Below are 17,278 nucleotides of genomic sequence, written 5' to 3' on the forward strand. Positions count from 1 at the left end.
CTCAGCTCTTCCTAAAATGTTTTCTATAAATTCTCCTTTGTTAGCTGACAGTACTAATTTACATGTAGAAAGTCAAATCCTTGTTTTCCAGCTCTGTTAGTGCAATAATAGCACAGCAGTGAGCCAGCATCTGATCCTTTCCAATATGGCGGCCAAATTTGTGTATGTAAGCTAGTGTAGCGAATCTAGTCTATATAACTCAGTTGTCCTGCATCACATAAGCCGCGGTTACATGGGCAAAATATCTTGATCGGATCAATGGTCGGGTTAAAATTCACCCGTGCACATGGGCACAGAAAACCTTTTTCCGATTAGAACAAACGTTCCCATGGCTCACACTTTCGGTCGGAATGAATAATTTGGGCATGCGCAGTAGTGTAAAAAATCCCGGATGAGGAAATAGGTCCCATAGTAAACAAATCGCTGCCACAGACATTTATTTTGTGCAGCAGCTCGGTAATATGCGAGACGATCTTCAAAACGTGCTTTTATTAATGTTATGAATGTTATGAAGCGCCTGTTCGCTTATCTTTTTATTTAATCCGTGTGGTCAGTGCTTTTTTTGTCGAAGAACGGAGCTGGAAGAAGCCAGTGTTAGGAGAGGCTAACACGGGCTAACAACATTAGCCTTGATGGACACAAAAGCCAGGACCATACGGGAAACGCTGCAATCTGCATCTTGGCTGCACGTAAATGTGTGGGAATAACATCAGCCTTTATTTAGTCGGGACACAACTGGAAACACAAAAAAAAAAGCGGGGCTAGAGTGGAGTGGCGCTTTTCACAGGGCGTCCGCAGAGCAGCTGGTCGGTCCCCTATGAGCTCCTAAGCTTTCTCTCAGCAAAACACCATCTATGCATGACGTAAACCAGAGCAGTAGTGACACACGATCGGAATGACCGTTTACATGATCAACGATCGAATAAACGATCGGCCTAACCCACCTATCTCGATCGAAGAGAAATTTTGATCCGAACGAGTCTGATTGGGGCACACTATTCCGAACGGCGCGTTTACATGACGCATTTTCCTTCCGATCAGGCGTTCTTTCCGATTACTTTTGCCCATGTAAACGCAGCTATAGACAAGTGACCTTTTTTTCCGTCTGCTCCTCATTCACACCGATTTGAATAAAGAAACACTCAGAAATGCAATTTTAAGCTTAGTTTTCTCTAAATGTCCCTCACCATGAGAAAAAATGGCACAAGAACACGTTAAAAACACCAAAAACAGGATTTTAATCGGAATGGGTCTTTAAGGTAACGGGGGTTGGGGGATCTGTTGATTATTTCCCCAGCATACTTTAAGAATGATACTTGGTTGAAAAAAAAGGTTAATTTTTATAAATGGTGTGTAAAACTTGTGTTTTTGATAAAATTAAACTTCATAAATGAAATTAACCCTTAGCACTTTAACATTGGGAGTTGGGTCATCTGGACCCACTAGACAGTGCACTAAACCTTTTTTTCTTTTTTCGATCCTCACTGGTGTCCATGGATTACATGAAATCTTTCCACCTTTATCCACCTTTGTCATGGTAGGGAGAACACGTCAATGTAAGGGTGGGGTCATCTAAGATAGCACAAGGGTTTAATAAAATACTGATCAATGCGACTCTTTTTTATGTCGAGACCTGAAACCGGACGGCCCTGAACGCACCGCGGAAGTTCCGCTGTGACGTCAATGTCGATCTTTAGAGCGGGACTGCAGAGTAGAAACAAACGCCTTTAGCTAATTTCAACATAAACAGACTCGACAAATGAACGTTAGTTCTGAAGTATGGCCCATCACATCGAAGCGGATCTACCAGCAAGTCTTGCATGTTTGAAAGTAAGATATCGCTTCTGTTGTGGTGCTTAAAATAAACCGGGTTTGTTAGATGCTGACTAGCTGCAAGAACAAGCTAGAGGCATTGACTTGCCGTTGGATAAACGAAGTTTATACAACACTGGTTCAAAAACCCACTCATTCACTGTCATTTTAGCAGCAGATTCAAGGAAAAATAGACTTTTCGGTGCTTGATAGTAGTTAGTAAGGTCAACTGTGGTTCTAATGCAGTAACGCCAACAACAATTCATATTACGCAAACACAGAGGGCTTATTTATTTGTGTACGTATATTGTTTTACAAAAGTTTGTACACTGTAATCCAAATTTTTAAACCCGCTTGATCCTGCCCGGGATGTTGGAGATTGGCGCTTGAGGTGAGGATGGAGCGAACTTGAAGAAGAGGGTTGTCATCCAGTTTTTGAGTCTGCTTGTGCTTCTCTCCAGCCAAAACCCAGCAGGAGCCTTAAAACATCAGCCCACCTTTTGTTAGTATTTGTATTTATTAGGGCTGTAATGATTTATTTGAACGATTCAATTCATATCATAATTTGTGGTTGCTGATCTGATCCATAGTTGTTATTGGTTCATTTTGAACGATTCACTGACCTAATAGATCCAGAACTAAACTTCAACCAGTCAGTGTGACTCAGAGACAAATACCTGGTACTGAGTTTTATTTAATTTTGAAACAGTTTTAGGACAGCATAGGTTGATTCCATTAGGAACTCGTCTCAGACAGATCCATCTGTTTGGATTGTAGAATTATAGATCAATAAGGTGGATTAATCGTTACAACCCTATAGTATTTCTGTTTTTGTAACCATTACGGTTTGAGTAAACTAACGACAGGCCAGGTGTTGTGTGGAATCATGGTGTTAAAAAAAGAAGAATTTCTGTTTTTTGACTGCAGCAAATACGTTTTTTAAAATAAAAGTACATCGGCCAAGTCAGATCATCTTCCTGCAACCTAGTTGCTTGAATTGAAAATGTAAATAAGGCAAGCCAAAGATATTTTCTGTTGATACGACTCATTTTCTCTTAATTTACGGCAGTTACCCTCATAACTGAGTGAATGCAGATGTTTAGAATCCAGTATAAAAATATAAGGTTGTTGAGCTTTTGCAGATAAACATCATTAGCACTTTCCTTCAGAACAGCAACTATTGTTGCATTGTTACTTAAGGATATAAAAAAATCTTACCAAAGAATAAAATGAATGGTTATAAAATATCCCTTAATTATTTTAACTATTATAATTTGTGTATTAGACATCAGTTTGAACTTTTTGGTTAATACAGTACAAGTAAGATACAACTAGGCAAGGAAAAATGCTATTATATGAAAAGGAGGGTTACACAGTCTGTTGAGATATAAATTATTCAGGAAAGACCTAAAAAAGCTCATGCAAAAAACAATTTGTTGGTATTTTAAAATTGTGGCATTTAGTATGAGTTTGTAAAGATTATTGTTGTGTATGCAATAATTTTAATACTCTTAAAAGCTCGGAAAGGCAGCCTGAATTTATGAATAAGCTAGGAAAAAATGGGATTGTTATTTGAAAATATACTGATATTTTTCCAGAAGGATGGTCATTTTTATCTTAGAGGTTCCCGCCCATAATTTATCCACATATAGTAGTATATCTCATTACATATCCTACATAAAAGCCTGTTTTTCTTTTTAATCTAGAATGAAATCCAGTTTTCATTGCCACTTAAAAATTGGACACAAAGTCACAGAGGCTTCAGGGATATTTCAGGCCTGCTGCTGTTAAATGTACCTCAGATCACAATCATTTTTTAAGAAAACCTTCCAGGAAAACTTGCTTTGGAATTTTGAATTGGTTTTCCTGAATAACGAGAGATATTGGCTCTTTAAAACATAAGGAAAATAACTATAACTGCACATGTTTTCACTGATTTTACAGTCTCGAGTTAGGGGTTGGTAGTTCAACCACAACTGCTGAATATGTTTTGAATCCGATTATTGAGGACTTTTGGGATGTCTCTGAAGGATTGACTGAATTCACTGACAGAGCAAATGAAGTGAAATTTCTTTACAGAACATCCACATTATATAGGAAGTATTAGCCAACCATTTTAACTTAAAAGACTGAGAACTTACCTCAAAGACTGTCTGCAAGCAAAGCAGTCCTGCAACACGGACTCAGCCAAACCTCATATTTACTGTTTTAGAGTGTACTCTTTCATGTTTTACTATGGCTTTGAGTTACCTGCCTGGGGACTGATGATTAAAAAAAACTCTAGTACTTCATGTTGATCAAACAACTCACTGACAAATATAGGATTTGTTCAAACCAAGTCTTTGAAAAGCCTCCTTCTGGTCATTTATACTAACTTCTAAATTGCAGCGAGTGTGGAGAGGAGCTACAAGGTTACTAGAAAGGTTTACAAATGGAGCATCTTTGAAAGTTCAGACTCTATGGTGCTGGTTAATACTTTGCCTTATTTTGTGATCAAACGTTGGATGTTCCCTTTCTCTAAGCTCTTAATGGATTGGACATTTCCATCACTAAGTAGTGGGACAGACTTCCTCCTAAGTATATCGTTTCAATCTGAGCATTGAAACATTTTAAAACATGATAAAATGATCTGCAGGCACAGAATTTGTGATACACAAGGAGCGTCTGGCTGTTAGCTGAAACTATCCGACTGCTGTGATGCCTTAAGGAAGGGAGTTTGAACATCAAGGACACTGCATCAGCATATTCACACCAGCTTTTCGATTTTGGGACTTTTGGGTTTACAGTTAACACAGACATATTTGGTAGCCTCGCTCATTATGTGATTCAAGAAATCCAACCACTTTCACATGTCTGCCCAAAACTCTGCTAAACTCACAGCCAAGTTTCCTCAACTTTATTCCATTTATTACAGGCCTGTCAAGACGCAGCATTTTCAGATTTCTTTGGAGTGGAATAAAATGGCCCTTTTGGCCAAAGAATAGTTTAATAATTTGAACTACATTCTGTCTTTCAAGATTAAAGATGAAGTTGTATGGTTTCTTTCCTATTTTTTTATTTCTTTTACAAAAGCAGAGTCTGTTGCTCATGTCAGTTTGACATTTGTAATCATTTAAATTCTTATTGATGGGCACATTTTGGCTGCAGATATAATGTTTCTTATGCAGTCTTGGCAAAGTTGGTTAAACATGAGAAATGATCCACTTTTAGAAAAAACTGCTGCCACTAAACGAAAACTTCTTTGATAACGATGCACATTGTCATGTTTTTTTTTAACCCTGTTTCCTAGATTAGACTTTCATAAATGATGTAAATCCAAAGGACTTTTCATCTGGGTAGATAAAAGAAACACTGAAGAATATGACAACTTATTATTTTGAACCAACACTTTTAGGACTTAAGTCAGGAACTTGAAGCTACTGAGGTGTGAGATGCCAGATTGACCTGGCTGACGAGCTAAAATGTCTATACTGTCGTTTTCCTTTACGACAAGCAAAAGTATTTGCATTCCGATCTAAGTTGCAGATAATTTATAATTTACATCTTCCATACGGGAATCAATTCATGGTCAAAAATGTTTAGCTCTTTTGGCAGAAACACACCTGTCTGAGGTCAGATAATCAACCTGTTATTAGAATTGACATCAAAAATGACATAACGTCATCCACAGGATCAAATTAGTGAACATGGCTCCTAGAGCTTTTTTAGTACTAGTGTTAATGTCTACAACACAACTTGTTGCCCAAATCAATACTTACAGACCCTCGTTAACTTTTGGTATTAGGGTTTTATGTTAATATATAAAAAAACATAATGTTTAATTTATTTTCTTCTTCATAATCCGTTTCTTTAAGTCTTTTATTAATTCCACTGTTTGTATCATTCAATATCTGTATTAAAACTGCATTTCTCACCCACAGAATGTGGACTCCTTGCTTCGTTGTCCTATTTGCTTTGACTATGTCAACATCTCCATGATGACCAAATGTTCACACAACTGTAAGTAGTAATCAGAAAACCTGTGGAATGCATGTTTGCCAACATTTTTTCACTTGAAATTCAGGAAGGCTTTGTGTTGTTTTTAGAAGTTGTCCTGGTACGGGTTGAGGCCTCTGAACAGGGGCACCTCTAGGTTCTGTACTGGGACTGCATGTCTCTCATGTGCTCCAGCCCAATAGTTCACCCATACAGTTGAAGGTTGTCAGACTTTATACCAGGGATCGGGAACCCATGGCTCCTGAGCCATATGTGGCTCTTTTGATGGCCACATCTGGCTCACAGACAAATCTATATTTTTTTTTTTTTTTTTTTTTTAACTTGTCCTGTCCAACAGCTAGGCAGACAGATGAGAGCTGAGGGCCTCTTGTGTTGGACATATTTTACTTTAACAAGAGGGGTTATTAATCTTCAGACAAACCAGAGGTATGTCTGAATAAACCCCTTTTGTAATTGAGGCCAAACTTTATTAATTTCAATCATGTTTGAAAATCTTTGGTATTGGACCGGACGGAAAAGGAAAGAAGGGAAGTAGAGGGAGGGACATTAGAGAGAGGGGGGGGTAGGAGGGTGATAATAGGAGGGGAAGGGGGGTAAGACCATGAAGCAGCATAAAGCAACAAGTTTACTGGTTGTTAATCATTATGGTAAGGTTCAAATGTAGTACAAAAAGGGCGGGGCCTATCCACACACACACTCAAATGTTATAAACACACCTGCTAGCTGCAAAAATGTCCACCTGTCGACATGTACACAAAACAGATAGTGTTCACACACGCATACTTATGCCTTAAAACCAACTAGTGTGAAATATTTCAGTCATTCAATCATGCAAACTGTTAGTGCAAAGGTGAGCTAACACCTGTGCTCAGGTGAGTGTTTATGTTCTTCTAAAATGGATGGTGGAACGTGACAAGAAGGAGGGAGAGTGCCCAGCCATCCCCACCCCAAGACCCCCACCGCAGCAGCAGCGGCAGCCGAAATCCCCCCAACGCCAAACGGGAACCGGCAGGGAACAACCGCCGCCCGGGCGACCAAGCCCGCCACCCAGGCCAGGGCCAGCAGGACCGCTGCAAGGCCCCCAGAGCCAGAGAGCAGGGAGGCACGGAGGGAAAGAGAGCGCCGCCCCAGCCCAACCAGGAGAGCAGCCCCCCCGCCGCGCCGGGAGCGCCCAACGCAGGGCCCCACCGGAGAAAGACGCCCACAGCCCCAGACGAGCACCCCACCACCACCCAGGAGTTCCGGGCATCCCCCCGCCCCTACCCCAGGTACGAGCCAGGACCCCCCAAGGGAGACCCGCTCCGCACTCCAGGCAGCCATCCGCCCGGCCCACGGTTGGTCCAGGGAGGAGCAAGGCAGGGGCCCGCTGCCCCCGCCCAGGAGGGGGGAATCCCGGGGAAAAAAGAGGGCCCACAAGGTGTGTTATAAATATGGCCCGACCAGGCTCGGCCATGTTGGAAGTTTGGCGGGGCCCAGCGCTCAGGGGCAAGGACCAGGACCCACCCCACAGGGACACGAACACCCCCGGCTCAGGTGTAATATGAACCCCCCCACCGTGCGGAGAGAGCACCGCCGGGCCCAGGGAGCCAGCACTCAAGGGACACGGCCGCCATCGCCAAGGGGCCCGCACCCCCCACCAGGCAAGGGGTAGGGGACAGATGGACCCAGGTCCCACCTTCCTTGCAAAATGTGTGTGCGTGTATGTGTGTTTGAAAGGGTGTGTGTGTGCATGTGTGTGTGTTTATGTTGGAATGTATATATTGAAGGGGGTGGGGTGTGTGTACTAAGGGGGGTGCAGTTAAAATTGGCGATTACTGATTACTGATTACTCACAGTGATGTCCCCTCACCCTCCCCACCAAGGGGCCCTAAATGTCTAAGGTGCGGTTAAAATTGGCGGGTAGGGTGCCAGGAGGATATCTGCTGCTTGCTTGCAGTGATGTCCAAGCACCCCCCCTACCAAGAATCCTACATGTCTAAGGTGCAAATAAAACCGAAAGAGGGGGGGCCCACTCCATACGGCAACCATAGGAGGGGGGCCACTGCCAAGTAGCCCCCCCCAAGGCGCATCGCAGGCTAGACCCCCCACCCCCTCACCCTAATATGAGGTTATATGAGGAAGGGGGTAAGTTGGGGACAGCTGGCAGACTGTCCCCCGGTGGTCAAACAGCTGTCCCCCATCCCCCCCCCCCCAGCAAAGGGGCCAGGGCCACCCAACCCAGGGGCCCCACCCCCGGAGGCGCCGACACCCCAGGCCCAATACCACCCACCCCACACAGAGAGAGAGGAGCCAGAAAGCGTCGCCCCCCCCCGGAGCAAGCCCAGGCCCCCACCCCCAAACGCCGGCCCTAGAAGAGCCCTGGTCAGGCCTCGACGGGACCGAGGCAGCCAACCGGCCGGGGAAACCGCCGATGGCCTCAGCGGAGACCCCGACCCGTCATCCCCCCCTGCCCCGTACCTATAGTGCCCCCCCCCCCCCTCCCCCAGAATGCCCCCCCACAGGACAGGGCCGACAAGACCCCACCCCCCCACCCCAACCCAGACCCCGCAGCCGAAGCGGATGACACCCAGAGCGACCGGGGGCCCCAAGAGGGTTGTCCCGTCCCGCCCCAGAGCCAGGGAAGGGCCGATCCCAGCCCCAGGTGTAGATGGACAGCCCATCCGGCGCCGCTGGGCCCCCCCCGAGCAGGGCCCCCCGCCAACCCCCCCAGCACAGGCAAAGGGACCACCCCCCCAAGCCAAGCCAGACCACCACCCCACCCCAACACCACGCACCCCCACACCCAAGCCCAGAGGACAACGCAGCACCCCAGCCCGCCCCACCCAGGCGCCGGACCCGACCCCCCGACCAACAGAGCCCCCACCACCCCCCGCCAGGCACCGGAGGCCCGACCCCCACCCCGTCCCACGGCAGAAGGGCAAGGAGCAACGACGACCAGGCCCCCCCACCCCCTAAGTCATGGAGTTAGCTATGGGAGACCAGAGAGACCGAATTCTTTCAAAGTTACTTGAACCTTGGGCTGACATTTTTTCCAAGCTGATATGATCAAGCAGCAGATTTCTGTGTTGACTTATATTTATATTTTTCTTGCTTTTCCAATTTATTAAAATAGTTTTTTTAGCAATGCAAAGAGTTATGAAAATGATAGAGCCTAATCCTCCTTCTACATCGATGGCACTCATGTCACCAAGCACACAAAGTGACGGTGAAGCTGTGATTGAAACCTTAAGCCAGACTGATAGATCGGCACATACCTGCTGCCAGAGAGCCTGGACAGGCGTGCAGAACCATAGTGCATGCATGTAATTGTCGGGCAGATTACCGTCACAGTGCTGACAAATGTCTGAGTTGCTGAGACCCATCTTGAACATCCTCTGTCCAGTGTAGTAAATTCTGTGTAGAGTTTTGAAATGGATTAGCTGCAGATTTGGACTTTTTGTCAGTTTAAAGGTGTTTAGACAAAGTTCTGACCAAAAGCTTTCATCTGTGCTGATGCTCAAATCCGCATCCCATTTTGTTGTTGGAAGTGAAATATCATTATCTTAATTACATAAAAGTTTGTATATTTTGGAGAGAGTTTTATTCATTGAGAAATTGATCAGAGTGGTAACTACATCTGGTAGCTTTAAATCGTTGTCTCTGTATTTAAACTTTTTAGTAATAATTGATTTAAGTTGCTGATATTCCAAGAAGTTATTTATTCCATGTTTGTCTTGAAGTTCCTGGGGAGTTATGAATCTTCTATCAATAATTATGTGCTCTAGTTGTTTTATGCCCCCTGCTTGCCAAGCTGGGAAGTGGATAATTTTTTTGTTTATGAGGATGTCTGGGTTGTTCCAGATGGGTGTCATTTTGCACGGTTGAATTCATGATTTTGATATTTTGAGAAATTCCCACCAGGCTGTTAAAGTGGCATTTATATTAATACTTTTGAAACAATCCTGTTTTTTAACTGTTTGGCTAATAAATGGAAGATCTGATAGGTTGATCTTTCCACATAACGCCTGTTCCAAGTCTAACCATGAGTTGGTTTCTGGATTATTTTTTAACCATTTTAAGATGTATTGTAATCTATTTGCAAGAAAGTAATTGTGGAAGTTAGGTAATTCTAATCCTCCACAGCTTTTTGCAGATTTTAAAGTTTTTAGACTAATTCTTGCAGGTTTATTGTTCCATAAAAAGCTTGACATGGATGAGTCTAATGTTTTGAACCATTTTAATGGCGGTTGTGTGGGAATCATTGAGAAGAGATAATTAACTTTGGGTACGATTTTCATTTTTACTGTGGCTACCTTGCCCATAAGGGACAGAGGCAGGTTGGTCCAGCGTGTTAGATCGTCCTGTATGTTTTTCAGTAATGGGGTGTGGTTTAGCTGCACCAGTTCTGATAGTTTGGGGGAAAAATTGATACCTAGATATTTGATATTTCCTGATTTAACTGGTATTGTGAGTCTTTGCTCCGCATTATTGTTCAGTGGTAATAAAACAGACTTATTCTAATTAATGGAATAGTCTGATATAGAGGAGAATTCATTAATGATTGTTGCCGTTTTATTTACAGAATGTAAATTACTTAAAAACAGTAATATGTCATCTGCATAGAGACTAATTTTATGATGGCTGTGTTTGGTTTTAATTCCTTTAATGCTCTCATTCTGTCTTATTGCTGCAGCTAGAGGCTCAATAAATATAGCAAAAAGAGAAGGAGAGAGTGGGCAACCCTGTCTGGTTCCTCTTCCAAGAAAAAACCTGTTGGAAGTCTGTTTATTAGTTCTAACTGATGCATTGGGGTTGTGGTATAATATTTTGATCCAATTGATGAATGATTCTCCAAACCCAAACTTATGGAGGGCAGCAATAAGGAACTTCCAATTTACTCTATCAAAGGCTTTTTTCAGCATCCAGTGATAGTATAGTCATTTCCTGTTTTTTGATGGTGGCAAAGTCTATTATGTTAACGAGTCTGCGGACATTGTCATCCGAGTGTCTGCCTTTGATGAATCCAGTTTGATCAAAGTCAATTATGTGAGGAGTGACTTTTTCTACTCTCTGTGCTAGTGCTTTGCAGATAATTTTTACATCTGCATTAATTAAAGAAATGGGGCGATAGCTTGAAGGACTAGTGGGGTCTTTGTCTGGTTTTAGAAGAAGGATAATGTTGGCGGAGTTCATGTTAGGTGGTAGAGATTGGCTTTCATTGATAAATTTTACCGTTTTATAAAATGTTGGTGCCAGTTGTTCCCAGAATTCCTTATAAAACTCTGCAGGAAAGCCGTCAGGCCCTGGTGCTTTACCATTAGGCATAAGTAACAGAGCTTCATGAAGCTCAGACAACGAGAGCAGAGAGTCTAAATTTGTGATTTGATCTTCGTTTAACTTGGGCAGGTTTATATTGTTGAGAAATGAGTTGATGCTTTGTTCTGATGGATTGATCTGTGGAGTGTATAAGTTTTGATAAAAGTCTTTAAACGCATTATTAATTTTTACCGGGTCATGGGTGACATTCCCTGTTTGGTCCATAATAGAAGTGATTGTTGATTTTTCTTTATTAATTTTAAGCTGATTAGCTAGAAATTTGCCAGATTTATTTGAGTTTTCATATCTTTCCAGTCGAAGCCTTTGTATCTGGAATTGTGTTTGTTTATTGATGATGTCATTAAACTGCAGCTTTAAATTTTTCAGGTCGCCCAGTATGTGTTCCTGTGCAGAAGCATTATAAGCAGTCTCCAGGGTTTTGATTTTATTTTCTAGTTCTAATAAATCTGCTTTCTCTTTGCGTTTTTTATGCGTTGAAAAAGAGATGATTTTCCCTCTCATGACTGCTTTTGCTGTTTCCCAAAGAACACTTGGTGATATTTCAGAAGTATTGTTGAATTCTAAGAAGGTTGCCCACTCTTTTTTAAAGAATTCAATAATTTCCTGGTCTTTTAACAGAGATGTATTAAACCTCCAGATTGAACCCGAGGGTCTGGGTACTTCCCTTGAAATAGTAACAGAAACTGGTGCATGGTCACTGATAATAATTGGATGAATGTTGGAACTTTTAATTTCTTTCAAAAGGGAGTTACTGACTAATAAATAATCTAAACGAGAGTGTGAATGGTGAACTGGAGAAAAAAAGGTGAACCCCTTAGCGTTTGGATGACATGAGCGCCAAGCGTCGCAGAGACCCAGATCATTCATGTACTGCTGTAGGATACATGCAGAGCGCCATGTACGCTGGTTTGCTGCCGTGCTGAGTCTGTCAAGTTCAGGGTCCAAAACAAGGTTGACGTCTCCTCCTATAATGATTGTGGAGTCAGAGTGAGCTGAGAGGGAGGTGAAGAATCTGTGAAAGAAAGAAGAGTCGTCAACATTAGGACCGTATACACTCGCTATACAAAAGTCCTTATTCTGAATGGATATATTAATGATTACAAATCTGCCTTCTGGGTCAGTAACTGTATCCTTATGAGTAAATGTAACATTTTTATTAATCAAAACTGCAACCCCTCTTTGTTTGGAGTTGAAACCGGCAGAATACATAACTGGATACTGGGAACAGCACAGGAGATGACCAGCTGATAAAGATAAATGGGTTTCCTGCAGTAAAGCTATATCTGCTTTAAGATCATCCAGGTGATTTAACACTTTCAATCTCTTTGGCCCATAACCAAGTCCACGCACATTCCAGCTAACGATGTTAAGACTGTTCATAGCTGTTCTAACCGGGAGAGTGCAAGGCTAAATAGTGCGTGTGCCCGTCCGTGTGCGCGTGCACGCTGTGCGTTCCTGCTACACTGACAAGCGCTGTGCGTTGTGGGTGAACGTGTCTTGGCTGTGAGTTGCATGTTGCGTGCGTCCTGTGTGAGCCTAAGTGAGGTTTTTGCAGTTTATCAACGTGTGTGTGCGGGATCGCGTGTGCATGCTCTTATGCGCGCTAGTATGCGCGCGCGCCCGTTCCGTGCATAAATAAATACTCACCGTGGTTGCGTTGACTTTACCCGATTCACATATGAGGACATGGGAAGGGGGGGGGACAAGAGAAAAGAGAGAGGGAAAGAGAAAGAACAAAAAACAAAAACAACGAAACAACAACAGAAACATGAATGTGAGAGAAAGAAAAGACAGTTTTCCTGAGAGGTGTGGATTATTGATGATCCGATTATTTCCTATTCAATTAAACAAGTTTGCGGGTTTCTTCTGGGCAGCGCAGATGTCAGTGCGCCTCTGAAAGCCTTCAGCACAGCCAGGGTGTTACCTCTGGGTCCCGGAACAGCTTGCCGTTCACAAAAAGTTTATCAACGGCAACCACCGCGCGGGCTCCAGCAGACAGGTGCTTCCTCCTCAGCGGGAAGAGGATTTTCCGCCGGCGGAGGATCTCGCCATGAAACTGGTCATTCACGCTGTAATGTGTGCCTTTCAGCTCTCGTCCTCTGCTTTTTACCAGCTCCTTTTGTTTTTAATGTTCAAATTTAGCAACAATAGGACGGGGACGCTGATTGTCCGGCCTTTTTCCTCCGAGCCGGTGAACCCTGTGGAAGGAGATCTTCTGGACCTCTTCCTTGGGGAGCTTCAGGTGGACCTCTATGAAGGACTTAACAATGTTCTCCGGGACTTCTCCTGCCTCTTCTGGAATCCCTGCGATCACAAGATTGTCCCTCATGCTCCTCGCCTGAAGATCCAGGAGGGTTTCTTTGATGGATCGGTTTTCCTCAGAAAGACGGGCGGTGTCATTGCCCAGGGTCTTCACGGTCTCTCTGAGGGCCTGGTTCTCCGCTGCGAGCTCCTGCACCTGCTGTTGGCTGAACTCCAGAGACTCTCGCAGACCTTGGAATTCCTTATGGAGGATCTCCAGCAGATTTAAACGGCAATCAAGGCTGGAGAGCCTTTTATCAATTGAATCCAGGATATCACTCATGTTGCTGCCTGGGGAGGAGGCAGCCCCCGGGGAGTCTTTGGGACGGTTGCGTTTGGTGGACGGAGTTGTATTTCCTCATGATGCAGGTATTGAAACACTCGTCGATGTAATTCTCCAGGTCATCCAGGCTGGCAAATGCTTGACAAACTTTTTCAGATTTTTTATTTTTTAACTTTCTGGATTATTTAAATATGGCGGTGTAATGAAATAAATCAAGTAAACTCACCACATTCCTCTCGTCGGCTCTCGCGATACTACAGCATCACGTGTCCTCACCTCTCACCCACAAGGAAAAAAAAAAAAACCTCACAGACAAATCTTTAATTAAAAAAAAAAAGTTTCATTAGACCAGTCCCCCTTGGGCGCGATGCGATGCAGGGGCGCGTGCAGTAGCTGTGCTTAGAGAAAAAAAATCTGTGCCACTATCAGTTTACTATTATCTCACATTAGGGGCGACAGTGGCTCAGGTGGTTGAGCGGGTCGTCCAATGATCGAAGGGTTGGCGGTTCGATCCCCGCTCCCACCAGCCAAAATGTCGTTGTGTCCTTGGGCAAGACACTTCACCCTCCTTGCCTCAAGTGTGGCTCCACTGGTGTGTGAATGCGCATGATTGATCCCGGTGATGGTCAGAGGGGCCGTAGGCGCGAAATGGCAGCCACGCCTCTGTCAGTCTGCCCCAGGGCAGCTGTGGCTACAACCGTAGCTTACCATCACCAAGTATGAATGAAGAGTGAATGAATAATGTACACAATGTAAGCGCTTTGGGTGTCTTGAAAAGCGCAGATAAATCCAATCCATTATTATTATTATTATTATTATTATTATATCACAGAGTTTGTAACAGCCTGAAGCCTGTGAATCGCCGTCCCTGCAGCTGCTCCTGTCTTTGAGTAGGAAGAGGGGAGGGGTAGTGGGCGCAGGCAGCGAGGTGAAAACGGCGCACTGATTGTCAAAACTTAGAACACGCTGACTGTCACATACCCCACACTGCAGCGTGTGAGTATTTCTGTACTGACTCTAGCTGCGTTTACATGGATAAAAGTAATCGGAAAGAACGCCTGATCGGAAGAAAAATGCGTCATGTAAACTATTCCGTTCGGAATAGTCCGCCCCAATCAGACTCATTCGGATCAAAATTTCTTTCCGATAGGTGGGTTATGCCGGTTGTTGATCCGATCGTGTTGCATGTAAACGGTTTATCCAACTCAGTCGGCTACAATAACAATGTTATTAAAATGAATCCACAGACTTATTGTACTTTAAAAGTGTTGAAATTACATAAAATGCACACATTCACTTGTATTGTAAAAATATGTGGCATTCACGGCTCTCTCGGCCAAAAAGGTTCCCGACCCCTGCTTTACACTCTTAATTGAAAGTCTTTTTTTAGAGAAGGAGGAGAAGTGCAAATCCATTTCTTAAATCTTTAGTCGCGAGTGGATACAGGCTGTCTCTACGGGTTAAAAACGGGCAAACCTGTACGGAGCCCACAGGTGGCCTGCAGGAAATATCTAGGTCGTAGGCCACTTGACGAACCTGAAAGGCAACACATGCACATGATTTTCTACGGGCATTCTGTGAGTGACAGGTCGTAATGAACACTTAAACAACACACAAAAATAAGTAAGAGTGAAGTAGGTGAGCTGCAGGCTTGTTGTACACATTTTTCATTTTTCAAAACCTGCACACTGCACAGGGGGCCCATGAAAGCTGTTCACGGGTTACGTGTGCACTGCCTGCAGATCCCAAGACTGTTAAAATAAAGAAATTAGACGGAGAGTAGTTTTGTTGTCATCCTCCATGTGTCCTACGTGCAGTTGCGTATCACTTGCATGCAGCACTTGGTTTTGGTCTGGAAGGGGCCAGTACCAGCACCCTGCTAATGACGAGTGCAGCGTAAGGACACCGTACGCCCTGTTTGTCATACGTGTATGTTTAACTTACATTAGCCTTATTAATAAATACTTTATAGTGCATTTACCACACGCACAATAATGGTACGTTCCATTTTCATGATGTCCCTTGAGGTGGCCGCATGAGCTTCAAGGGAAATGCAAGACACACCTGCAGTGTGAAGTGTGTGTAAACAGATAAAATTAATAATGTTTGTGTTTCATTGCAGTCTGCTCTCTGTGCATCCGCAAATTCCTTTCCTATAAGCTGCAATGTCCAGTCTGCAACACAGTGAGTATGAGTGTGACTTCAGTGAGCACATTCCTGTATGTCATCATTTCACATTCAATCTTACATTTCTGATGAGGAACTGGTGGAAAGTGGTGGTATTTGCATTTGTATTTAAGGCAGACTTTCCCTCATATTACCCTTTGCTGTCCTACAGCCGATGACGGAACAAGACCTAAGGAACAACCGCATACTGGATGAGCTGACTGTGAACTTTCAAGTTGCAAGGTAACACGCAATGCATGGTAACTGGCTTATAGACCTGCCTTCAGATTTTATTGGTCTTATTTAAGGCAACAGAGTTGAGCTTTTTTATTTTTTCCTCCAATTTTTGAATTGACAGTTACTGTCCTATAAGCACTAAAAATATTTGTTTTTCTTTACTTGGCTGTGTGAATTTGATAAAGTTGAGAGTAACAGACACTGTTGGAGTTAGTGGCTATGGTCTTTGTTAAAGGAAGTAGTTTGTTGGTATGTTGATTCAGCTTTACGATCAAAGACAGGCTGAGCACTGTTATTGGTCAGAGGGCCACAATATTGCCTCCTTCATCCATCACCTCTGCAGCAGCACTCAGTACTGCAGACCCTCTGATTGCCATCGCTGTTATGAATGAGTTGATTACTCTGTTCCTCTGTTCTCCACTTTTTAATTTCCTGTTGTTTAGCACTGAGGCTTGGAAAAGAGCTTTTTAGTGAGGGGCCCCATCATCGAGTATTGTTTTCATTTAGAGTGAACTTCGCACGAGCTTTGATTATTGCCTTTTCTCTACGCTGACTGTTTCAGATGTTTGGTTCCAGGTACTTTTGTTAGTTGGAGATGATTATACCAATGTTGTTGCTGATTTTTTGCTTTAACACATGCAAACAGAATTGTACCCATCAGTAAGTTACTCTGTGTGAAAATGCTGCTTTGAATGTTTTTTTTTTATTTGTTTTTTTTTAGATGGCCCTTATTTCCTGCTATTAGCTAAAAGCATTTTTCTTTTAGACACCATTACCTGCTGTCAAAGTGGTACATTTTTATACTGCTACAGGTAGGGCTTACCATGTGGTCGTTTCTTCTTAAAGAGCACTTTGGTAAAAGTGAGAGCTGACATTTGAAGATATACCATCCACTTCCTTTAGATTTATTTAACAATTACATGCCGTTTCTTTTCCAACATAACATTTTTCTTTTTGTGTTAAAATCCTTTTTTGCCCTTTTTAGTTCACCAAGCCTCTTTATTTTAGTTAACAGGATACAATAGCTTTTAATGCGTATATCCTGTGACCATACCAGGACTGTTCAATAACAAATTTAGATGGACAAGATTTTCAAAAGTCTCTCTTGTTGAGGCCAAGCATTTGCAATGGCTGGGGTCACTGGGTAGTGTCATCAACCAAATGACG

At 43.3% G+C, this 17,278-nt stretch overlaps 1 protein-coding gene across 2 annotated transcripts in view; it reads left to right on the top strand.

Moving 5' to 3' along the window:
* The first annotated feature begins 1,666 nt into the window (after positions 1 to 1,666).
* The window catches only part of rad18 (RAD18, E3 ubiquitin protein ligase), a 47,451-nt gene continuing 31,839 nt past the window's right edge, over positions 1,667 to 17,278 (top strand). For both annotated transcript variants that reach the window (XM_004068473.4, XM_011474646.3), the window contains exons 1-4: positions 1,667 to 1,830; positions 5,733 to 5,811; positions 15,831 to 15,892; positions 16,047 to 16,117. In XM_004068473.4, coding sequence (XP_004068521.1) covers positions 1,780 to 1,830; positions 5,733 to 5,811; positions 15,831 to 15,892; positions 16,047 to 16,117 — 263 coding nt within the window. In that variant the 5' untranslated portion in view covers positions 1,667 to 1,779. The remainder of the gene's footprint in view (positions 1,831 to 5,732; positions 5,812 to 15,830; positions 15,893 to 16,046; positions 16,118 to 17,278) is intronic.

The sequence above is a fragment of the Oryzias latipes genome, chromosome 5 (assembly GCF_002234675.1).
Source record: "Oryzias latipes chromosome 5, ASM223467v1".
Classification (NCBI taxonomy): Eukaryota; Metazoa; Chordata; class Actinopteri; order Beloniformes; family Adrianichthyidae; genus Oryzias; species Oryzias latipes.